The sequence below is a fragment of the Atractosteus spatula genome, chromosome 1 (assembly GCF_055471065.1).
Source record: "Atractosteus spatula isolate fAtrSpa1 chromosome 1, fAtrSpa1.hap1, whole genome shotgun sequence".
NCBI classification, from domain to species: Eukaryota; Metazoa; Chordata; class Actinopteri; order Semionotiformes; family Lepisosteidae; genus Atractosteus; species Atractosteus spatula.
The window spans coordinates 12,859,024-12,884,586 of NC_142706.1; the positions used below are offsets into that span (position 1 = coordinate 12,859,024).

The 25,563-nt window shown below is 35.9% G+C and overlaps 1 protein-coding gene across 1 annotated transcript in view; it reads right to left on the reverse strand.

Moving 5' to 3' along the window:
• Nucleotides 1-25,563, reverse strand: part of dnah6 (dynein, axonemal, heavy chain 6) — a 110,251-nt gene that overhangs the window by 14,269 nt on the left and 70,419 nt on the right. The window contains exons 57-68 of the mRNA XM_088930355.1: nt 25,301-25,465; nt 24,109-24,176; nt 22,359-22,539; nt 20,605-20,784; nt 19,667-19,900; nt 12,609-12,744; nt 12,034-12,209; nt 10,970-11,160; nt 10,119-10,279; nt 8,131-8,219; nt 4,521-4,667; nt 1,950-2,088 (exon numbers count right to left, since the gene is read on the reverse strand). Coding sequence (XP_088786481.1) covers nt 1,950-2,088; nt 4,521-4,667; nt 8,131-8,219; nt 10,119-10,279; nt 10,970-11,160; nt 12,034-12,209; nt 12,609-12,744; nt 19,667-19,900; nt 20,605-20,784; nt 22,359-22,539; nt 24,109-24,176; nt 25,301-25,465 — 1,867 coding nt within the window. The remainder of the gene's footprint in view (nt 1-1,949; nt 2,089-4,520; nt 4,668-8,130; nt 8,220-10,118; nt 10,280-10,969; nt 11,161-12,033; nt 12,210-12,608; nt 12,745-19,666; nt 19,901-20,604; nt 20,785-22,358; nt 22,540-24,108; nt 24,177-25,300; nt 25,466-25,563) is intronic.

Sequence of the window (25,563 nt, forward strand, 5' to 3'; positions counted from 1 at the left end):
CACTTTCTAACTAAACAATAGCATCTAGACCTCGTCTTTGTGCTGATTGTAATTAAATTACGTTTTAGGGGTATTAAAGATCTTAAGAAAACAATCGGTTTCCTCCCAAATCATTCAAAAGGGTTAGCCTTAAGAATGCTTTTGACATCCTAAAATCTCATATCAAAACTGCACCTGATTCTTTGAGCACTTTAAAAATCTTTCATCATTCTCATTCTGCTGCAGGCTAGCAATTCACTGTGGTTCCCTGGTTTTAATGTGTGTAAATACTGTACTGTCGTATTTTAATGAGTGTATGGAACTTGCTACAGTATGTTATTTTACCCATTTCTAATTTATTGCCCAGCCAGTGTTTATGCTGTTTACACCGTCACCCATGATGGCACATTAGTAATTATATCTTTGTCCTATAAATTATTCTCTATGTAACATGTCAGAAAAAGAAAATAAAAACTCAATACTGGCCACACTTAATTTACTGTGGCACTTTTATTATATGCAAGGTGTATTTTCTAAGGCAATATTGTTCATACTAAAAAAAACTAGCAACTGATCTTTTATTTATATTTTTATAAATTGTCCACATACTGGCTTATTGAACAGGAATTCACACAAGTGCCAAACAGGTGATACACAAAATACATTAGACAACTTATTTCCATAAACTCTAATTTTCATTGACTTAATTTGAGAACTCAGGCAGACTAAGTCAATCAAAATATATTATCTCATGAAAATTGCAGTGAATTTTGTGCCAAAAAGCAAATTTATTGGAACTGTCAACATAGGCTATAATAGAACATAAGAAAATTAATCAATATAGGAATATAAGACATAGAAATAGTATTTACATTTAGTCCTTAAAATACTAGGCTGAAACAGAACTTGTACAACAACTGAAAAATACTCAGAAAATAGATAGATATTTTATTAATCCCATGAGGGAAATTGCAGAAAATATCAATTTTTGAGGAATTCAAAGCATGAAGTCAATGTACAGTATGTGCATGGGAAAAAAGTATGATTCTTTAAATTTGTTCATTTGTACAAAATGGTGTTCAAACAGAAAAACATGATTATAACATCCATTATAAAGCTTAGCTTGTAAAAAAAAAGTGCCTTAAAATAAGTTCTTTCTGACAAAAAAAATAATTAATCAAAATTCAAGATTCTGGGTTATTTATGTGGGTAGATATACTGTACAGTGTTAGGTAATAAGTATGATTGTTCTTAATATATTATTGTATTGCAGTTATTATTTTGATTATGAGAAGAAACGAGAAGTAAATTTCAACTTAATCTTGCAGAATACAAAAGTGGAATAGTTTTGCACTTAATAGAAAACCTCTTTTACAGTAGCTACAGAACACAGTCCTGTCATTGTGCTGCTTTCTGAGACAGTTTGACAAACAGGGTTTTAGATCTACATTTTTGTACATCCATCTTCATCTTGGCAGCATTACCACATGGTCTTTGTGTGTGATTTATGGTATGAATGCTTTCACATCACTTTCCCATCACAACGGCTGACAAATAAGATTTTCGGGACTGTGTGTGAAAATAACCAATATTACTATATGCATGTTTAAATGTTAATTTAAATGTAAATTAAATCTTAGACTTTGAAATTGAACTATTGAACACATTGAACTAATTGAACATATATCACAAAACATACAGTATTGAGGTTGGAATGAATTCCTTTTGCAACAACAATGCAGACGTTAGGTCAGTATGAGCTTATCCATAAGCGATGGCATTGTCAATCAAAAAACAACACTGAATCAATGGTTGAAATAGAAGCAAAAGTAAACTAAAAACCTTCCTACTAAAATGTCATGAATCTTGTGTCAATTTGGGTATTTCAATTCACATAATGTATTTTAGGCTCTGAAATGGCATAGGACCATAAGAATCATAAATAATGCAGTGATATGCAGATACCTCACCTGTAATGTAGATAAGTGCATCCCAGGGGATCTCTCCTTCTTGGCAATAGAGGTTTAGGTTGAGGAGAGCACACTCTCTATCACTGTCATTAAACTCATAGCGAATATTCCAGCCAAGTGGCCCAAACTTTTTCCTTTCCTGTAATTTAATAAAATATTAAAAAGCAACACTTACTCCTTGACATCAATTATCCTTTGTTAGTATTATTAGCCATAAAAGATTCCGTATAATACAAATAATTAGAGAGACCCCACATCATCTATCAGAGAAAAACGTCTAGACAGAGCATGAGAGGCAAACCATGCTGTATGCTTGTACAGTATGTTATTTAAAGAAACACAATAATAAATTAATTCAAAATTTATTTCAATAATAACAATAATAAATTCAAAAGCGGTTTCATTTCAACTATTTAATGATGCATATATTTACCTAGAGTCTATTCTTAGTCACACTCTAAGTGTAATATCATGTATAATCAATTTTATATGCATGATAGGATCTTGCCTTAAGTGAGAGCTGTTTCCAATTTACCCTCTATAGTAGTTATATATGATGAGTGTAGGATGGCGATCGCAGAAAGAAACGAAGCAAGGAAGAAAATGTTACAAAGACCTACGAGCACCAGCATGGCAAAGTTCTCCAGAAAACACACGTTAGCCAAGAGGTTATGCAGACATAGGAAGATAGAATGGCAAAATCGAAAGTTACAGGAAATTGAGAAGTTATACCATAACAATGATACAATAACGTGATCGGCGATGAAAGAAAGATACTCAAACGATGGGCGGAGTACTTTGAAGAACTGCCGAATGACATCGCCGAGATGGATGAGCGCCAGGGGAAGATGAGATAAAGGCTGAGATGCTAAAAATACTGTATGTCGGAGAAGAACTGGCGGACAGCCTATAGAAGCTAATAAGCAGGATATGGGTGGAAGAAAATATGCCGGACGAATGGAGTGTTACCCTTGTTTGCCTCATTCACAAAAAGGGGTCAAAACTAGACTGCTTGAAGTACCGTGGGATCTCCCTGCTGAATGTTGCATATAAGGTTTTCTCAAAAGTAGTAGCCAGTCACTTAGAAGCCCACGCTGAGCAAGTCCTTGGAGACTACCAGTGTGGGTTTCCATGTAACCGGTCAACAACGGATCATATATTCACTATCAGATGCATCTTAGAGAAGTGCTTAGAGAAGTGCAGTTTTTAGGTGAGATGAGGCCTTAGACAAGGAGATGCGCTCTCGTGTTTTCAACTTGGTTCTAAAATCAGTGATACGGAACATTGATATCAACAGAGGTGGAACATTACTAAATAGATTGGGGCAGTATTTAGCCTATGTGGATGACGTTGATTTGTTGGGTAGGAACATCTGGACACTTAAAGAAAACTTTATTCAGCTGGAAGAAGCATTGACCGGGGCTGGGCTGACCATCAATATGGCGAAGACCAAATATATGGTGATGACCAGAAAGGACACCATCACCAGCAATGCACCGCTCCAAATCCAGGGCTACCAGTTCAAGAAAGTCAGTACTTTTATATGCCTGGGTTCACTGATCTCCGAGAAAAATGAAATCAGCCTGGAAATTAGAGAGAGAATCAATGCAGGAAATCAATGTTACTTTAGTGTGCAGGACCTGATGGAGACCAGACTTTTGTCAAGGAGGGTAAAGAAGGTGATATATCGGATCGTTATCTGCCCTGTGGTTACCTACGCAGCGGGGACATGGGTGGTGACAAAGCGAGATGCAGAACTCCTTAATACGTGGGAGAGAAAGATCCTCCGAAAGATCTACGGGCCAGTCCAGGAAGGAGGAGAGTGGCGAATAAGAACCAACATCGAGCTCTACAAGCTGTATAAGGATCCCCCAATAACCGGGGGGGTAAGAGCAGCACGACTACGCTGGCTTGGACATCTAGAGCAGATAGAGAGGGGTACGGAGAGTCTTCCGTCAAAAGCCAGAAGGAGGTGGCTTCAAGGGTGTCCCCGCAAGAGATGGATGGACGATGTTGAAGGAGACCTCAGAAAGTTGAGAGTGAGAGAATGGCAAAGACTGACTCAGGACCGAGATGCATGGAGGAGGGTGGTGGAGGAGGCCAGGACTCTACTAGGGCCATAGCGCCATGGGCTTAGGTTAGGTTAGTAGTTATATAAAAAAGTATCTTGCCCTGTAAAACAGGAACATTTATGTGAAAATAAAATTCTAATTTAATATTTAGTTTGAAAATGAATAAAATAAACATAAATTAAATATCAAAGAAAAACAATATAGAAAATGCTTTGGTAGCTTAGAGTGTGTTGCTCTGTAGTTTCTAAATTGCAAAGCATACAGCAAGTTGTTAATAGTATGAAAAAAACTGAATTGACATCTCTAGCAAATGCACATAAATGCATAAAAATGCACAACTAAAATGTTTCTGTTTTAAAATGTTTAAGGGATTAGTCTTTTTAATATTCTAAAAACATATTTTAAATATCTTAAAACCAAAGACTTTGAGGAATTTATGTCCCTTACTCTGGAACTGTACTCTATAGGTGTGAAAAAATAGCATAACACAAATCTATACCTGAATTATAGCATGGAAAAAGCAGATTCCAAAAACGATTTTCCTCCACTTTCTTCCAAGAATGTGTTCTTCAAAAAATGTGTTTGAGATTTCTGTAAAAGCTCTTCGAATGTTTGCCCTCAGTCCTTTTGGGGGCTCATTGGTTACCTAAAGAAAAATGGGGTAATGTAGTAGCCATTGGCCTGTAAAGATTTTTCCTCAATACAGGTTTTGGATGCATATTAAGTTTTTCTATGTTTTAATGAGCAGTTAAAAAGAGAATTCCATACTTGTAAGTGGCATACAATTTGCAGTTGCCAGCTTTCATATTAATAGAGTAGCTTATTTTTTAAAGGCAACTGCTTATTTATTTGTCTTTCTTGTATAATCTTCCCCAGAGCAATTCTTGACAGCCTTATTATCATTTTAATCAAATAAATTAACATCAGCTACACCTTTTACAACACAGACAGCTTAAGGGGCTAATTAAAACCACTGGTATTTTCTTAGCAGGCAAGAATAAAATCCAGGAATATGGTCAAAAACAATTTACACTTTACAAAAGGCAAGGATTTCTAAGTCAGAACTGAAGGAACCCATTCTTGTTATGAGTTAACAATTAGGCCTTCAAACCTGTTTTACTGTTTTGCTCATTTCCACCTGGCTTAAGTTTCTCTAAATCTTTTGACATAACAGTTTTTTTTTGCTTTATTCAGCATCATGAATGGGAACAGGAATCTTGGCTAATTAGGGGTCTTGGTTAATTGCCCACGACTGACCTAGGTGCCTAGCTTTCTAACCTTGTTTACACTTTATATAGTAATAAACTAACCAATCATTAAAATCTATGCTTTTGTATGGAAATTCTGCTCATCTTCAAGAACAAAAGCCTGTTGATGTCCGTAAAGTGAGTGAGTGACGAGGTTAACCTGTTAACTTTCTTAACTTTCCTTTCTTTATACAGTTGTAATAAAGAAATCTCCAGCTTTATTTATCAGAGTCATGTGGTTTACTGAGAAAAAGGTCTAACACTATTTTTTAATAAATCCTGGAAAATGGCTCCAGGATTCAACTGAACTTGTGCTGCTTTCTTTCAGTGAGACAGTTAGAGCACATTGAAAACAATTTTACACACACCATTACTTTCTATGACATTTAGAGAGATATTAAAAGTGCATTGTATTTAAATAGTAAGTGATATCAAACTCAGAATGCATATACAGTACAATACATTAAGTCATAACAACCACAAAAACAATAATAAATGCTATTTTGACAAACTGCATCAAAAGATGCTGCCGGGCAATTTTTAAAAATTCAAAATCATGACCCAGGATTTGTCTTTTTCTTATACTACATGTATTTTACTTACTGTAGCTGTAAAATGAACAGGTTAACTCAAGCTTAGTGTCAATCAATAAACAAGACAGTGAAAGAAGATAAAATGCTCCTATTGTACAAGTTGGCAGTGTGGAGAAGTGTTCAGGCCTCTGGAAGTGTAACTAGAAAGTTGTAGGTTTAATTTCCAGATGGATGTACTGCTGTAGTACCCTTGAGTATGCACTTAACACATGTTGCTACAGTAAAACTACCAAAGTGTATAATTATCCTAAATTATACATTTACATTAATATTAGTAATAGTGTGATTCCTTACTGATTTTTAATGGAAAGCACTTACTGCATTCACTCACACATATTGAAATAATGTTGTCCTGTAGGTAACTTGGGAGATTATATTAACCTTTAGGAAAGGTTAAATAGGTTAAACCATAATAATTTAAGTCATTAGAATCTCAGAAGAAATGTCAACCATAAACTCCTGCACCACTACTTAGACATTTTTCTTACAATTTCTGCTGAGTGATTGCCAAACAAAGCAAACATTTTACTTTCTATTTCTATATTTCTCATTTACTTGAGAAATGTTCACACATACTGTATTGTAGATCAGCTAAAGTTTCTGAAGACAGTGCTTAAAGCGCCACAGAAGGTTTTTTAGGACAACTTTCTAAACGTTTTCGCTTTAGTGGATAAAAAAAATCATTTTTAACTTAAAATAACCTTCAACAAAAATTGTAAGCTAAAACTAAATTTAAGTGGAAAAATGTTAATTTTTCTTTACCACAATGCCAAGTACTCTAAATTCTGTCTGAAGGAAAGACACTAAACAAAGTAAAATCAAAACTGCTATGAAATCAAATCAGTATTCTGACTGTAGGAGGATTGCTAAATAATAAACATTACTATAGTTCCTGCACATTAAAATCCCCATGTCATTTCTATCTCAGCAAAGGTAGTTTCAGTTTAAACTAAAACCTTGACCAACCCACCAATAAAAATATTAATTTACCTTTACTCTACAAACAACTATCCCCAACTTCCACTGCTACTGTACATTGTTTATCATTCTTATTGCAATATTTACAATTACTTAAGATATACTGTAACACCTTTGATCATCCTTTGATACTACACGGAGACATTTTAGCGGCACTGTATCCTAACTTTCCCCTTGTGCTTGAGCAGAAATTTAAATCAGCCTTAAGAAATACTGCACAATACAAATTCTACTAGAATGTCCATCTTCGTAAAAATATTATTATAAACTGCAAAGGAGTTGAACTTGAGGTTACACTATTTCCCCAAAGCTTTCATTATTCTCCATAAAATATCAGGCTTCCAGGTGAGGCCAGCTTCTCACTCCAAAACTCAAACAACACTAGATGTTACAGAACAAATGTTGCTGTTGATTTTAATGCACTAGGCATTCTGTAAAAACTGTTACTGAAGATGTTGAGCCAGAACTCCTTTTACTAATAACATGACCCTGATGTGATGGAAATCCCTGTAGCTGCCAGGATCATACAGTAGATAATTTGTGCATGTCTAGGGATATTTCTCTATGAGCTGCTTATGATATAAAGTAGATAGCAGCCTACGTAACACACCAATGCACCACCCCATGTGAGCCAAGATCGTGGAAGTACTGTTGTGTGGTTGATTTTCTAAGTGCAGAAACTTAGTACATGATATGATAAACAAAAACGATAAGTACAGTGTATTACTGAATAAACACTGAAACATCTGAGGATTCAGAACGTAGAAGACAGATTAATAAAGAATTACTGCTCATTCAAATTACAGTCCATATATCTAGGAAACATATAGCAAGATTAATCACTGTAAAACATGTTTAATCTCAGGTTCTTTAGAAAGTTACACTCTAAATCCTCATCCTGCTAACATGATCTTCTAGAATGACATCATCCAGATTGCCTGGATCTTCATTTTAGAGCTTTCTACAAGATTCTGCAACTAAAAATTAAAAGACTACCTTTGGTTTTGCGATATGTTCTTCATTACTCCATTTTAGCCAAGAGCAGCATTACTATTCATATTTGATTAAACAAGCTTGTTGCATTATGGTTAGCTGAATTCTTATTTTTTGCTTTGCGTGTTTAAGATATCAAAAAACAAAAGGTAAAAAAATAAATTGACGTATTATAAACGTGTTAAACGTGTTAAGAAACATGACACATAATATGCATATACAGGAAAAACGTAGTATAAATATGTAAAAAAGTATAAATGTGTCTCAATCATGAAGGAGGAGCTAAGTTGTACATTACCTTGACTGAATTCTGCAGAACAGTCACTGGAAAGATTTTTGTTGGCATGGAGCTTAAAAATAACCTGAAGTTTTCATGAATTGTTGTATCTGAAAAAAAATCATAAAAAGCAACAAAAAATAAAACTCAAATTTAAATGTCAATATGTTTGAAAGGCATTTTATACACTCCAATGATATCCGAAAAGCAAAGGACCATTAAAGAAATTGATTTTCCATTAAGGATATTAACACAAATTTCTCCGAAGTAAATAAATATCTGTAAGTCAGAACATACAACTGTAAAAATAATTAATTTACATGGTATTCAGACTTTTATTGTTGTTGTTTTTGGTTTATTTTAAGGTTTTTGGGAAGAATACAAGGGAATGAATAATTTGGGAAATAAGTGGGGGTGGGGGGAATTTTATATTTTGAGAAATTGCTAAAACAAAGATATGTAGACAGGACAGATAGTGTGGATCTCTAAAAGATTGAAAAACATGAAAATGTTTCTTATTTGTTTACAGTATGTAGATATATCAAAGAGAAAGTGAGGATGTCACCCCAAAGTATGACCCACCACCTCCAAAGTTTTCTGTAACACTGGCTTAAAATATATCATTTACCACTGGTATACCAGTGCAGCCCTGAAAAGCCAGACGTTTGCTGCTTAATAAATACAATTTTTCATACTAAAATTGCATGATCTGTCTAGTGTTGTTCTCCTCATGAATATACAGTATTGATTTTATCTCTAAGCTCCAAGCATACATTGTTATAGACACCTGAACAGGCAGCCTCACTCAGAAGTCCCTTCTCAGAGGATTTGTGATTTCTCTTTTCATTTTGCTGCAGACAGGAATGATACTGAGCCCTTACAATATTTTCTATTGTTCCTCAGAGCTAAGGCAAGTCTCTTGCCCAACACCCCTGTGTTTTGCCTACACTAAAGCTGGAGCAATGTAGAATGTACACGTAGCATATTTAGAACACATACTTGTAAAGCCCAAAAAATAATTCCATTCTTCAGTGCCATACAATAGTCTTTGGAAAGCCTCTCGGGCATAAGGGGTTTGCTTTTTAACATCATAATAACCCCAGCACAAAGTCACACTTAAATTATTTAAAATAGACTACAGGTTTTGACTACATTCGTTTTTTTTCTAATTGGCAAAAAAATCAATAACCAAAATTGCTAGGCGTTGAGTGTCTTCATGGTGTTCACCCACCACAAATACACTCTAGACTACGATTCTAATTAAATACATTTGATACACTGCTACAGTTTTGTGACAGAAGTGTAATAGTGCCTGACATTATAAAGTGTTTTGTGGCTGAGTAAGCCACAAAATAAAAAGAGATACTCTGGTGATCACAAAAAGTTGCAGAGAAATGTCTGAAAACACATAATCTTTCCAGAAAATAATTGTTAATGTCAATTCTTCCATTCTTGGCTGCTTTTCAGAGTAGGCTACAGTAGTTTTGCAAGATTCAAACATTATGAACACATAGTAATGGATTCATTTTACAGATGAAAAATAATTTTAAAAGAATGACATTCAACAATTATTGTAAAATGAAGAAAAATATTCCAAATGTTTAGGATATTGGAACCCTATGGTGCCTCAATACCTCCTACAGTATATAATGTATGATGGAACAATACAGTATGTAGCAATAATGTGGTGGAAAATAGCTGAGGCACTGTCTAGAGAGCCTCTGGAAATACAGCTTTCCCAAAGCTGGCCTTATTTTCCTTTCATCTCCCAGGATGAAAGCCCTCTCTGACCTAGCTGAAGATGTAATGCACCTTACAAGAAATTATAAACAAGAATCACCTAAAAGTACACCACTGTGCACCAGTATCTTAGTTTTGTTTTGTCCGAATAAAATAGGTCTAGGATGATGTGAGTGTCACTGATAAAATTGAAAAGGTGGCTAGTAATTTCTGCTGTGTAGAGTCCCTACACAGTCTCTGTGTAGAGTCAGTTGGATTATCACACTCACTGGGTTCTGTGAAACTTTTGATCAGTTCTTCCATTGCCAGCATCCAGGACACAGCAAGGTGGCAGTTCTGCAGAAATATCCAATTGCCAGTGTTGAGGGCTTCCTTTATCATTTTCTCAGCAATGGGACCTTGTCCTTGCCCAAGTGATATAGATTGTACTCTGAAATTAAAGAAAAACATCTAATAAAAACAAAGGTGATACATACAATTCACACACATGCACACCAGTTTTAACATAACATTTTAGTGGAGTCCCCATTACATGTAAAGCGCTTTGAGCTGAGTGTTCAAAAAAGCGTTATTTAAGTGTAAGAAATTATTAATTATTATTCTGTCATTTCTGAGTCACGTCAGTTCTAAGACCACAAACAGATCAGTCCAAAAAAGTTACGCAAAAAGCTACAGTTAAATGTACTGTAATAGTGGAGTGTTAGGGTATGCAGGTAGTACTTGTAACTGAAATAAAAATACAGTATGTGAGTGACAAGCTATTTAGGACTTAGATGGGAGGATACAAGACCTAAGTAATTTTTAATCAAGTCTAACCATAAACATAGATTACATAATAGGAAAACTCATCAATAATAGTCACAATTCCTAACTGTTGGGGATGACATTTTTACAAGCGTACAACGTAAGAGGCTGTAATGCTCTTGTCGTTTGTTTACATTTTATCTATGCCATGGATCAGATCAGCCATCAATCATTCCTTGTGTAGAAATATATTTTAAAACGTTCATATATTCTATCAGATGCAACATCGAGACAATTGCTAAAATATTAACTGTCAAAATAGCAAGTGTTCTGCTAACCAAGTCTTTAGCTCTGTAGATTTGCATTAGGCTCTTACCTGTCCAAATAATCGCGCTCTTTGGCAAATCTCTGGAAAGCTCCCATGGGGTCAGAGCCCGTACTCAAGATGAATACAAGTGGAGTAGAAGGAGACATATCATTGTACAAAGTGGCCAAGTCTACTGGAGGATTCTCAACAAACTGTTTTCCTAGGCTTTCTATCACAAAGTCTGTGACAGCAAACACCACCTGCGGGGAAAAATAAATAACTCAAACAGGGCGTACTGTACGTCTTAATACTTAATACCTCACATGACATTTAACATTTTGACTGGATATAAAGGTATAATAAATGTATATTAGGTTTGCAAATTGAGACATTTCTCTTTTTGAAAAAAAATAAATAGTAACTATATTCAGGATGCCATATGTTAACATACTGTACAGATGTTGTTATAAAAAGATAGCAGCAGATATAGCAGAAAAACAGTTTTGGAAATATATGGAACTATGGCGCTTGACCCATTTGTAGAAGAAGGTATATTAATACTCAGAAAAGAAAGAAAGGAAATAAAAGAAAGTGTTTTCCTGTGTCAAGTTAATCCTATATATTGCTCCCTATACCAGGTACAAATCTATAAAGCCTACAATTCATTCAGTAATTGAACTTAGAATGTTTTTTTCAAAGCACAATGTTACTTGCTCTTAAACACATTTGGTGAAAAACATCTGTTTAGAGATCAGAACAACCAGATAGTCCACAGCAGTGTGTGAAGATTACACTAACACTTTCACAGATTGCATGGATATAGAACACAGAGGTACCTACTGTATACTGTACCTACAGTGACTAACAGTCATACTGGCTTCCTTTATTTGAAACTGTATAATCCTTTAATGTATGTAGAATAATAAACTTTGTTCATTACATTGAACTTGATATGTTTTTGAGAATTGGTTCATCTGAAAGAGTAATAATAAGGGTCCCAGGAAAATTATCTGAGTTCAATCAGTTATGTTTGTAACACCCACATTAATAGATGGAGTAATGTTCTAAATTCAATTAGATATTAGTAATCAAACAAGCACTGTAGCTCACAGAATTGTCTAAGTGTAACATACCTTTTCCTCCACAAAGCTTTTAATAAGGATGAGCTTTTGGAACAATCCCAGTCTCTCATCCCAGTGACCTCTGATGGCATCAGTCTGTTTTTCCTCTGTCTTTTCTGCTGAGAATGGTGGCAATTCAGTGATGTAGCCTTCCCAAGACTCCGGATTGAGAGAGATTTCAAGACGCCCTACAAAATATGTATACTTTCAAAATATTTTCTTTGTCTGATGTTCAAGTGAATATTCATGTAGCAAAACGTACTGGATTTCAGAAATAGGCAGGTCATCATGTATTTAATTTAATTTTTAGATATTTAATGTTTAACTGAAAAGGAAAGTGCTCTTTAATGATCTAGAAGTCAATGTGTGACATCTTTTCACAAGTACATTAACTCTTATCCAAATGAAGACTTGCATTGTTACCATCTATCTTCTATCTTCACCTAAACTAGGACAAATCCAGATTCTTCGTACCACAGATTGCAGATAAGGCAACTATTAAATTGTTTCCTGTTAAAATTTTTCAATGGGCTTAAGTAGAATTAAAGAATTTTCACCTGCAAACCTAACAATAAAAAAACGTATACCTAGTTTAATGAAAACTGGAGTGCCAACCATTTCCTTTTTGATTCCCTTGAAACATGGCAACCTATCCTCCAGGTCACAACAGGTTTCCCAGAGGAAATCTGTCAGCCAGGGAACATCAGGCTTGTCTGTGTGCTCCTATTCAGAAAAAGAAGTGAGAATCTCTGTTGAAAGTTGCTATTCCCATTGCCAGCGTTACAAAAGACTTTACACTCTTAAAGCAGAAGTAGGATATTTATTTGGCATCTTCAAATCAGGGTCTGGATTAGAATCTTCATATTACAGTATTATTAAAGAAAAGGGAGTGATAAAGATTATGATGAGGAATGTGTGCATTGTTATCATACAGAAATATATTAAGAAATAATTCAAGCAGGTAGCTGTGTCAGCATGCGTAGGTTGCAAAGGAACAAGTAAAGGTTTATTCCATGCTAAAAAAAGAAGAAAAGAAACACAATGTTTCAGCTCTGGACATTTCTTTGGGTGTGATCTTCTAAAGATACACCTGAAGAAGTCTCCATAGCCGGAACTTGTTTCTTTTCTTCTCTAAAGGTTTATTCCTATATTAAGAAATGTTTTGTAAAAAGTGGTTCTTACTGATTTTGCTATCACATGTTGATGACATTCAATGGTTTAATACACTGTGATTCTAAATACATTTTATAATTAATATCCAATTTTGCTCTTCTAGAAGCATAGATGATGACTGCAGTCACAACATTCACCAATATAACATTACAACATAACATCAATTAAAAAATAAAATAATAATCCAGAGTGTCAGTTGGTCAGTGATAAGAAACAAAACATCTTTAATTAACAACGCTATACTGTATATACTTTCTGTATATACATCGGTGATCAAACCGATGGCACAATCGCAGCTGGTGGGGTCCAACTGAACAAAGTGACACAGTTCAAGTACCTAGGCTCATGTGTCAACTCCGACTGCACTACCCTCCAAGACGCCAAGGCGCGAGTCAGCGCCGCTTGGATGAAATGGCGGCAGGTCACTGGAGTACTATGCGACAAGAAGATCTCTTTACGCCTAAAATCCAAAGTCTACCGCTCAGTGGTCAGACCAGTGGCCCTATACGGAACTGAATGCTGGTCAACGACAAAGAAACATGAACAGGTACTCCATACAATGGAAATGAAGATGCTGCGATGGCCCCTCGGCTTGACAAGACTAGACCATGTCATGAATGAAGGGGTGCGAAAAACACTCAGAGTCGCCCCAATCACTGAGAAAATGAGGGAATCGCGCCTGCGATGGTATGGACACGTGCTCCGCAGCAATGACACATCGATGGCAAAGACCGCCCTCGAATTGAATGTGGAAGGCCGCCGGCCCTGTGGACGACCATTTACGCGCTGGCTGGATCGGCTGAAAGACGACATGCGCCTCGCAAAAGTCACCTGCCGAGATGCCGCAGACCGTACGCAGTGGAAAAATCGGTGCAAACAAGCAGACCCCACATAAGTGGGAAAATGCGAAGAAGAAGAAGACTGTATATACTTTCTCAAGTGCTTGCAAGAGTGAATAGTCACTCAAACTGAGCTATGACTGTTTGATATATAAAAAGTCTAATATAGAGAGCATTCTGGAGTCAGTACATTTGAAAAATACAGCCATTTCCAAGTGTCTGTTGAACTTGGGGAACTGGCAGTTAATTTAAACAGATGAAGCCAGTGGTATTTTAACTGGCAGCAACACTTTCAGCAGATGGCAATACAGAAGCATTAGCCTGTTATTATGTATTATGTATGTTGAAGCATGTTAAGCAAAATCACTCTGGATACTCTCATCCATTGCAGGTCATTTGTAAACCCCATAAGTGACTGTTATGTTTGCCCATTTGAATGTCTTACTTTGACACTCGGTAATGTTAAGTTTCACTCTCTATTCAACTCTATTCAGCTCTCTATTCAACAATTTATGCTTTGAAGGGCAAACAACAGTCATAACAGGAATGCTTTAGCTTGTAAACGGTACTAGACTCTCACCAGCTCTCATATTAATGCAGATATGTACTGTATGTCAGTAGGTACTGTAACTTTCATAGCTGATCCACATCGGGTCATAAGGCCAGAGCTTATCCTGGTTAACACAGCATTGAGCAGACAAGAATGCAAATGACTCCTCCTGGATCGGACACTAGTCTGCTGCAGAAATTAGCACCAGGAATGCTGGTACCCATTTATACAACTGGGTGCACTGGAGTAAAGTACCTTGCTCAAGGTTACAACAGTAGTGTTTGCAGTGGGAGCATGAACCCAAACCTTTTGGGTCCAAAAACTCATCCATTATGCTGCACTACCCCCAGCCAAACATGCCTGCTAAAGGAATTAATTTCCATTTTTGATTGTTCTCTACCCAAATTATTTAACACGAATGCATGTTGACGAACCATTAAATGCAAATAAATTATTGCAATTTAATTTTAATCATTTTTCCTTTGTTTTCAGATTGCTTAGTTGTTACAGAAAAAATGACTAAGCAAGAATTAAATTAATAGTAATATTTGTGTGAAAATAACGGAGTACCCTATAAACAGTTTCTCAGGAATACCGTACTGTATGTGCATTATATGCTGTTTTAAACGCTGTTTAAACACTATTTAAAGCAGCAAACAAACTCTCCATTTTAATGTTAATATATATGAAAACTTTCTAATAAAAGACTTGAACTAGGCAAAAATGATAATCAGGAAGGATTTAATTGTGACTATTTTGATAATTGCTGAGGCCAGCAATTTCATAAAATGTCAGAAGGCTGTTTATTTTTCCACCAGCACAGCAATACATTATGTAAACAGTTAATTTGCATTGATCTAGTTAAGAACTGCTAATACAGGTATGGACAGATGCCTTGTAGAATTACAAGAATATTGATGCCACGGCATAGGATTTCAAGAATCTTTAGCATTGGATATGATGAGCTGGGCTAATCATTACAAAGACACCACACGTCAATGACCATGTTTCTAATCACAGCTGATTATGGTGCCTGCAGTGTATTTAGACAGCACAAAATGGAAAAGGTTGTAGAAAGATGATCGATTTTGTACAAATAGCTGTGTCATTGACCTTAATTCTTTTATTCAGTGTCCTATTTATCATCTTGGCTTCACTGAACCCAATTGAGTTACACTTGTTGGAGTTTTGTGTTTTATAGCTTCACTGTGGCTTCTTCTTTACCACTCAAAATTCTGTCAAACAGGTGGCACATCAAAAAAATAAAGTGTAAGTCCATACAAGCTAAGAAACTCTAAATATAAAGAAAACTACATCCATGCAATACTATATATATATATTATATATACCCAACTATATATATTGTATGTACAGTATACAAACAAGGATATATAGATAAAGTTTGAATATTTATTTCAACTTTAACACATTCCCGCTGATGTGTTGGTGTCAACTCGTCCAGAAGAACCGCTCACATTGAAGGTGTACATGATTTGGACAGCTGGGTACTGCTTATGAGTAACCTGAACACTGTCTTTAGAAAGGAACCAGCAAATCCATGTTGAATTGTAACATCTGCACTTCATAGGGACTCTGTCACAGATTGGAAAGTTGGAGTGCTGGACATCGGGTGCCGAAGGCTGTATGGATTTGAATTGCCTTGAAGGGACAGTGACAGCTTGGTGTTGATTCAGTGTGATGCCCTATTCTTGGAGTTCCTGCACTGATAAAAAAGGGCCTCTTGACACAGATACTAGTTTTTCAAGTTGGTTTGAGTGGCCCTGTGGTTAAGAGTAAGGCCTGAGAACAGGAACTGATCGAAAACAGTGCATCAGCACACTTGGCCTTATTTGGGCAGCCACTTCCTGGAGAAACACCAAAATGTCCTCCTCCTGGGGGAAGAGTGGGGAGCTCTTTGTTTCAAAGGGATAGAAAGCACCAGCCAGGACAGAAAAAGGATCTTTTTGGAAGAAGAGTCATTGGACAGACCAAAGACTACAGCTTCATCTTCCTCCCTCCCTATCTGACATTGGACTTGTGAGAAATCGTGGTTGGGGGAGAGTATGAGAGAGCCATGTTGTTCAGGAAGGCCAGGACTGGAGAACTTGCCTAAGAGCCACTGAAGGACTACACAGAGTTTCATTCCTGTTCCTTAGTGTGGTGGAAGGTAGCATACCAGGACGCTGACAAGAACTGGTTTCAGGGAAAAATGCTGTGGGACTTCTTAATGGGGACATATGTTGGTAATTGGGATCCATGGGATTTCTTTGTATAGGTAAGATCCTTTGGTGAATAACCTGCATTATGTGTAAAAACTGAAATAAATGGGATATTAGATATGATAATTGTGTGGTCTATGAATGCACTGGTGGTTTTGGGACATGAAAAGAACCTTTGGCAGGTTAATAAAGGGCCTGGCATCCCATCCTTTATAATTGCTAAGTGGTATAACTCCACCTAGTTCTCATTTACAGTAACCTAGCATTGTCTCTTCAAAACTTGTTATAACAAAAAACTTTGAAATAATATAGAACAAAAACACTGTATGTTTGCTCTTAAGGAAGATTTTACAACCACTGTATTTATGTTATTCAGCATTTCTCTTTCAAGAAAAAAAATAAATTAGTTTTGTGCTGTGACTAAGGTAACCTCGTAGCTAAGGTCATCTGTAATCTTGTTTGGAACTGACAGATGTCAGTGACCTTTCCTTAGTAATCTGTACAGCAAATGATAATGTGAATTCTGGCCTGCTCCTGAATATCAAATAACACAGGAGACTCCAGTCTAGAATTTCTTTTCTGCTTAACAAAATGCACAGCCTACATTGTTGCTGTACTAGAGGGCAAATATCTTTGCTTTGCGTTCTTCAAAATATAAAATATTTAAAAGAAAATAATAATTTATTCACTAATGTTTAGCTCGGCTGTTTTATATGTTTTTTTTTCATTTCACACAAGGGAAGAACACTTGTGTTTTATACAAAAAGTTATCATAGAATTATGACAAGTGTTTTTGATTAAGAAAGTGAAGAATCTATTAAACTTAAGATTCCACGCTGTGTTCTTTTAAAAACATTCTTTAAAAACACCATTTGCTTTCCGGTGATAAAAGCATTATGGCAATCTGTATTGGAATGTGGTGAGTGAGTAATCATCATCAAGTACCATTTAAATTAAATCCAGTGAACAAAGAAAAGAAAGTCATAATAGAAGGAGTGTCATAAAAACGTTTGAATATTTTAGTTCTGATTTTGCACTTAGTTAAACTAGAAGATAATTCTATTATTTACAGTAATTTTACTTTCAAAACAATATTCCAATTATAGAAACTATATACTCTATATAAAGAGGGAGATTTGTCAGTAGCATAGCAATTAAAGGCATTTGCTCAGCATAGAGGCTGGAACCTATATTTCAGAGATCAGTTGTTCAAATTTAAGCACAGTCCTTAGCCAGCTGTGACTGAAGCTCTCAGGGAATAGTGCACAACTGTCTGAGCATCACTTGGATAGATTGTGACCCAGAATTTCCTTAGCCTGACACACAACAGTAGCTCCTGCGGTTTGACAGTTGTCCAGCAGTGAGCTTGCACTGTTCTCTCTTCTTCTGTCTCACAGATGCCTTAACTGTGTTAATATTTTGGGCCTGTAGTGAGAGCTGTGGCAGATGGCAGATAACTGATGTAAATCCCAAAGGATGCCTTTAAGTCAGCTTGATTTCTCCTCTGATACAGCAGTGCTCATACAGGTGGGTCAAACTTAATAGCATTTTTGGTGATTATAAATTAGGCTGTGGGAAAAAAAAATTATTAAAAATTTAAGAAAAACAATAAGCAGTGCCTTTTCAGGGCCATTTTACATTAAAAATGAACTTAGCTATAATTTTAATCAAGAGTTTAAATATTCTCATCAGTTATTTTATCAGCATTATTTTTGTACTACTATTATACTAAAAAGACCATATTAAGTGTCAACTGAAGAGCACAACTACTAAATATTTAATTGGAGCAAAGATGCATGCAGAGCCCTATAGTTCACGTATTACCAGCTTGAGTCCAGAATCAGCCTTCAGCAATCTGTTACTAGGTATGAGTAGGTCAAGTTATCTTTGTTTTTCCACTTAATTTATCCAATACTGCCCACATGCATATAAATTTGCTGTGTTATTTTGACAAGTTTCCATCCTGGTAAGTGACTACTGTACAGTATGTACATAGCTGTAACTATGGAAACTATGGTAACTATAAACCCCACAGGGTCACAGGGTGAATGATCTGACAGTAACATGTTAATGTAAGCAAAGATTAACTACATTTTGTGTCCCTAGAGCCTACCTAATACATTAATCTATGCAGTACTTGGGAAAAAATTAAAAAGAACAAATTTTCCTTTAAAAAATATAGTCCAAAAATGTGCCACTGCTTACAAAAAATAATTCCGTAGTGAAAAATAACAATTCCTTTAAGAATGACATGCACCTGCAGCAGTATCATCACACATCAGGAATTACGAGACCACAGCCTGGTTTATATCAAATTCGAAACCAGGTATTGGTGACTTTCCCTTTGGGTAGATGCAAGCCGGCTCTGGCAAAAATAAACCTTATATCAAATCAGACACAGTGTTTTAAGATGGTATTTGGAAGGCTAGTTGAATTTTTGTCCACACTTTCACTTGCCCATCTACAATGAGTGAGCTGCTCATCGTAATGAGAGTTTCAGCGGGACTAAAGACTCAAGACCGCCCCTAAATTGAATGCCATGGCCACAGGATCATGAGGATCGGGATGGTTTAGGACAGTCGATCGGACCTAGCCAGCATGTGTTTGGCAGATGGGAAGAACACACTTTAACCACACTTTGAAAACCAACGTGAACACAGGGAGAACCTGCAAGCTGCATGTGGACACCCAAGGGCAAAATCAAACACAGGAGTCTACAGTTGTGAAGCAGAACTAACTGCAAAGCCACCATGCTCACCAGGGTCCATGAATTCACCTTTAAAGACTTTTGCAATTGTCAAAGTGGCCATCTCAGATAATTAACTAATTGTGGAACATTTATGTTTAAAGTCACCTGTCCTTACCTTATCAATTCCCGCAGACCCTCTCAAGAAGAAATTCCATTCAGCATCGGAGATCTCTCCTTTCTGACGCATGATCTCAATGCAGAGCATGAAGCTGTAGATGAGTTTGTGTTGCTCAAACAGTCCTCGGGAAATGTTGGTATACATGGTGAGGAGAGTCTGCTCCAGTAATATTGTCAATCGCTCCCCTAGATCATTACTTTTCTCAGATGTTTCTATTGTCATGTTAAATAGCTGCCATAAGAAAAAAAATATTCAATGATGAAAGCTAAACTTACATGATAATAAGCAGTTGAGTAAAAGACGACAACATTAAAGGCTGTAATTGTTTAACTGTAAAGTCAACAAATATTTAGTGAAGAATGAAGATGCAAAACCCACAGGGAAATGAAAACATTTGTACAGTATACACTGACAGGTGACCTGCAATTGCCAGTAAGAACTAAATAAATGGTGGGATATTACTCCAATTATGCAAGGTTTCTAGTCTTGACCAATGATTCTCAATAAAGGGTAAGACTGAAACACATTACCTATTCATTCTCAAAGCCAACTTTACCATCACTATTAATCATCTTAACTGAATATGTACTGTATAATGAACAGTTATGGAAATCATGAAAACAGACATTGCTGTTCATGGTTAAATAGAATCATAGTACCAAAGCACCAACTGAATTTTTTCTGACAAAATAAAGAATCAGAAGCATTAGGAATTACATACAAATTTCAAACCATAAGCCTCAAGCATTTCTAACTAAACTGTTTAGTGATGATGGACAACAGAAAGGGATTTCACACGGCTGGAATTACACTCCATAGCCCTCTTCACCCTCATCAATATGGTGCTTAAAGTTGTAGTCAAAAGTAAATAAATGTGCTGTCTCCTGTGAGACACTTGTAAGATGCTGTCAGATCAGTACGGTAAAAAGACACACCTGTTTGAAGTATTTCAAGGAGAACTGATACATGGGGTCAATTTCAGACAGACTGGCAATAACAAAGTACATGACGGAGCCACGGGTGGCGACAGGTCGGTACTTTTCACGAGCAGTGTTGATCTTCACTTCTGTGGCCTCTGCTTCGTCCAGTCTAGTCTTAATCGCTGCTGACGTGACCTGAATGACAGAAATTCGAAAGGATCATTTTCAATGCAAAACCTGCAAGTGAGTGGAAATACAAAGACCAAATATGGCACAATACAATGCTTTCACTCAGATTTAGTGGGAACTGTTGTTTTTTTTTTTACTGTGGAGTTTCATAGCCCAGCTTTTCATTGTGCTTTTCTTGAAGCATCTTTTCTAACAAGCTTAAGTAGAACAGCTACCTGCAGGTAAAAGCTAATTCACAATGGCGTTTTCTTTTAGTTCATAGCAAAAATGATATGAACACACAATAAAGTTTTATCAGTCAACCTTCCTCAATGTAAAAAAAACAGCAACGGATTTGAGAGTTTTATCACATCCCTCTACAGCACTGCCAGTACAGGGTTACTCTTCTTTTACTTTATATAATCTTTTAATCACAGCTTGACTCTTGTAGACATAAACTAATTGATTTAATCTGTGAATATTTTCTTTGGAACCCTAGATAAAATTTGGTTGAACAATGCTGAACATATTATCAGTTGGCATTAAATGGAGTAGGTAATTGCTTTTAAGGAATGGTTGCCTGTGATAGCCATAGATCATAACTATATAGCATAATTGTGAAATTATTAGAGTATTAATTCTGAAACATGTCTGAAACTCATGTAATCTCTAATCATTATAGAATATAATTTGTTAGGCTAGTTGCAGTGTGTAAAATCAAAGTTTGATTGCAGTACAAGGAGAATATGAATAGATACAAAATATTTTTATGAAAAATATTTTCAGACTTAACAATTATGCTATCACCTGTCTCATCCTTGTACCTAATTAATCCATTTTGTTAAACTGTCATGGAGTTGCTGTCTATATAAAAAGTAATAGATTTCTCACGTGTCACAGTCAAAAATGTCATAGAGAGTTACAGCCTAAAGCAAAATACGCAGAAAATTTTCGAGTTCTAAAAGGTCAGTGGTATTCAGAAAGGCAAGGCTTGCTACTGGCCAAATGAGTACTGAACACAGGTGCAGAAAGATTAAGTGCTGTGGAATGAAGAAAACTGAGGAAAATGAAAAAAGACAACGCCATATAGCTTTCACATAATTTTTTTTTAAATCAAGCATAGAAATAAAACCAAAAAGATGTGACCAAATTAGTAATAGCCACCAATATCAACCATATTTAAACTGTTAGACTAGAATGAAGGGAAATCCCTGCAACTGAACTGCCTGTTGTAATAACATTATTAGAACAGACAAGGTGATGTCCTAGACAGAGATTAATGTAATTTGCTCAGTGAAATGAAAGATGTGACAGACAATGCATAAGAGAAAAAAGAAGCAGCAACATAACGAATCAAATAAAGAAGAAATGTGGCTCTCTGATGAATAATACACACACAAATGAACAGCCCACTTCACTTACAGTAACTGTTACATGTCTATTCAGATTGAGGGACGGGGGCCTGTGGAGTTGGATCAGCATTATGTTAAATGCTGTATATCTTATGAAAAAAAATGTCAACAAACCCCACTAAAAGGAGCTGCTAAAAGAAATGGATTTTATTAGTTTAAAAAAAAACAATGAATTGCTCTGTAAATGACCTTTGACTCCTGCAGAGTTTTAATGAGCTCCTCATTGTCCAGAATGTTACCCTCAGAAGTGAATAGGAGTTTTAGGATTCTGTCTTCAATTGCCTTCAGCTGATTCTTATCTGCATTTATTCTGACAATGAGCTGGTTTCTTTGCTCTTCCAGATCTGGTCTCTCCAGCCTCACCACATCACTGCATAAAAATGAAAGATGTGTAAGTACATATACAGTATAAGATCTATATACTGCACAAATATGGGTACAGTATACAATACATGTATATAGTGCACATGTAAATGTATCATAAACATATTACTGTCATTACAATTATAACACCTGTCTTTACAAGACTAGTCTAGGAACTTTGGATTATTTGATGGTTAAAACTACAGTAACACTGGATTGTTAAACACTAAAATAATAAAATAGACTACAGAGATATCTGAAGCAAGGCAACAAATTATTGTATGCAGTAGAATGTCTACAATAAAATATTTAAATTGTTTTATTTAGTAAAATTATTACTAAAATGGTCATTTAAAAATAGTAGGAATGAAATAGTATACAGTATATCAAAAGCACTTTTTGACTTTCTAACCAACAAAGTATATGTAAATGCACAATACCCTTGAAAGAGTTGTTTTAATTTTCATTTCCTGTAAACCCTCCTATAAATTTCACACCATCAGCTTTACAGATACAATCTCTGTATATCAGAATCATTCTTCATTTGGCATGCTGCGGGTTTCACCACCTGGAAGAGCTGCATATCTCTCGCTTCACTTTTGTTAAAACCTGGAAAATCCTATCAGTCTGCTGTGCTGAAAGCCAAGAGCACCTTGACCAACTAAAGCCCTTCCAATGAGATGGCACTCAGTCAAAATTCACTGAAGCGTCTTTCAAAAGCAAAAAAGTCTTTGCCTTCCCCTGTATACATACAGACACACAATAAAAGTCTAGGTTTTACATCTATAGCTCATTAGGGACATTATATCATTTTAAATAACAGATAACATTCTTGGTTACTTGAATACCAACGCTCCTCATGATAACTAAAATCATGCTTGATGATTATATAAGAATGCCACGTTTTCAATGTTTCGTATTTGTGGTAATTAGGAGTATGTAAAAACAGTCACATGGTCTCTTTGCATCATGCATCTATTCTGAATTTTGTCTGGAGTCAAAAGATCAGAACAACTACAAATGAGCTACTCAGCTCAACCTGGTCACTAGGTTATGTTTTAGTCACATAACCAGTACTGGTCATACTGAGAAAAACTCCATCCCCCAGACGGGGACAATTAAGAGTATCCAACCAATCCTAACCTTCATTCAGCCAGCAATGTAAAGTAGTGGTGAGGGCTCTGGGCTTTGGCAGGTCGTGGGCCTGAATCCGAGTGGATGCTGCTGTTGTAGCATAGAGCAAGGTTCCTCACTCATAGTACCCCCAATAAAAGTCCCACATTGTAAATGAACACCCTCCATGTCATTGTAAATGTGAATTCAGTTGACTTACCGGGTTAAATAAAAGAGATTGGATTAAAAAAATGCACCCACAAAATACCCATACAAACAGTGACAGAACATGCAAACTGACCAGACAGACTCTGGAACACTAACTGCCGCACTACCAAGCCATATCAGTCACCTGACCATACACCCTGCGGCAAAATATACAGAGCCAACAGCACACCTTGCTCTTCTGCAGCATATTGCTGGTCACTTGAGATAATAAAAGCGATATTCATACTGTACGTACCTCAGCAGCTGATCCTCCAGCCCTGATTTAGTTACAGTGAAGTTGATAATTGTAACTTTAATACACACCTGGAAGGGAAAAAGTCAAATTAAAAACAAAAAAAAATACTGTACAAGCAAAGGCACTACAGTGAAATTTATATAGAATCCAGAATATTTTGCTAAAAAAGTAACACTGTATATGTGGCCATTTTAATATTTGGAATGGAAAACATCACAAAGGATACAGCGCTTTGAAAAAGAATTCAGACTCAGTTTTCACATTGTATTGCTTTCAGTCATGACCCTCTGAATTAGTAATAGATAGCCGAAGTACAGGATGTTTATTATATACACAACCTACTCAACACACTCAAACAAGAAACAAAAATAATGAAGTAAATACAGTAGATTATTATTTTGAACAACAAATGAAAAAGTCATGATTGCAGAAGTACTGTAGTTTACTCTAGGTCTCATTAGCTATTTGTCTCGAATTGCCCAGATCTGACAATCTAGAGGGATTAATGAGTATAAAGGATGTGAGATATCCAATGGTAAAGAGTAAACATTTTTTTCGGTATGGAAAAACACAATTTAAATTCTGATTAAGATACTAGGGCTTTTGTTATTTTCTGTAATTGAGTAAAGCTGAAAAACATTCCAAGCATTCACAGGAATATGATGTTAAAAATGGCAGGCAGTCAGGTATTTGATTAATATTAGTCATTGGAATACCAAAACCATGTTTTAGGGCAGCCAACTGTGAACTTTGATGCTGGTATAATCAGGGCATCACTTTTTTTTTCATTTTCACTGCTTTCCATTTCACTGTTCTAGCTACTATGCATATATTACAGAAATAAATGAAATCCTCAAAACTGGCACGTCTGATGTAATTATTTTATCTGCAAGATGTTCTTCTGTAGCTATTCCTACTGTGAAGATCTAAACACATTTGCAAGTTTAATTGTTTGTAATTCTTCTTTTGTGTAGGAAGTTCATAGCAAACAACATTAATGGCAAAGACAATGGAAATGTATGCCCTGCTCTATTAATGTAACATGGTTACGTTAATGCAGTCATTATAACAGCATTGAATTTACAGACTTTTTTTATTATTATCATTAGTTGTTGTTTTGTTGACAAGAGTAGCAGTGCTAGTGGAAGCACCAATGCAAAATGAAAGGTATTTCACGATGACTGTCTTGTACCTCTGGAAGGTAGTGAGGGTTGGCCATTTTCGTAGTCATGTAGAATCTGAAGTTTTTATCATAGTCAATATCAGAATCTCCAAGTCGAATGAGTGTTCTTCCCCCAGTAACAAAGGTTTGCTTCAGTAAAATTGGTTCCAAAGCAGGATCTAAGGTCTCTTTCAGCTGAAAGAGAAAATTTCAATTAAAGACTTGAATTAAATAAGTAATTATTAATAATTAAATCAATTTGTATAATTACCCAGATTACTGAAAATACTATG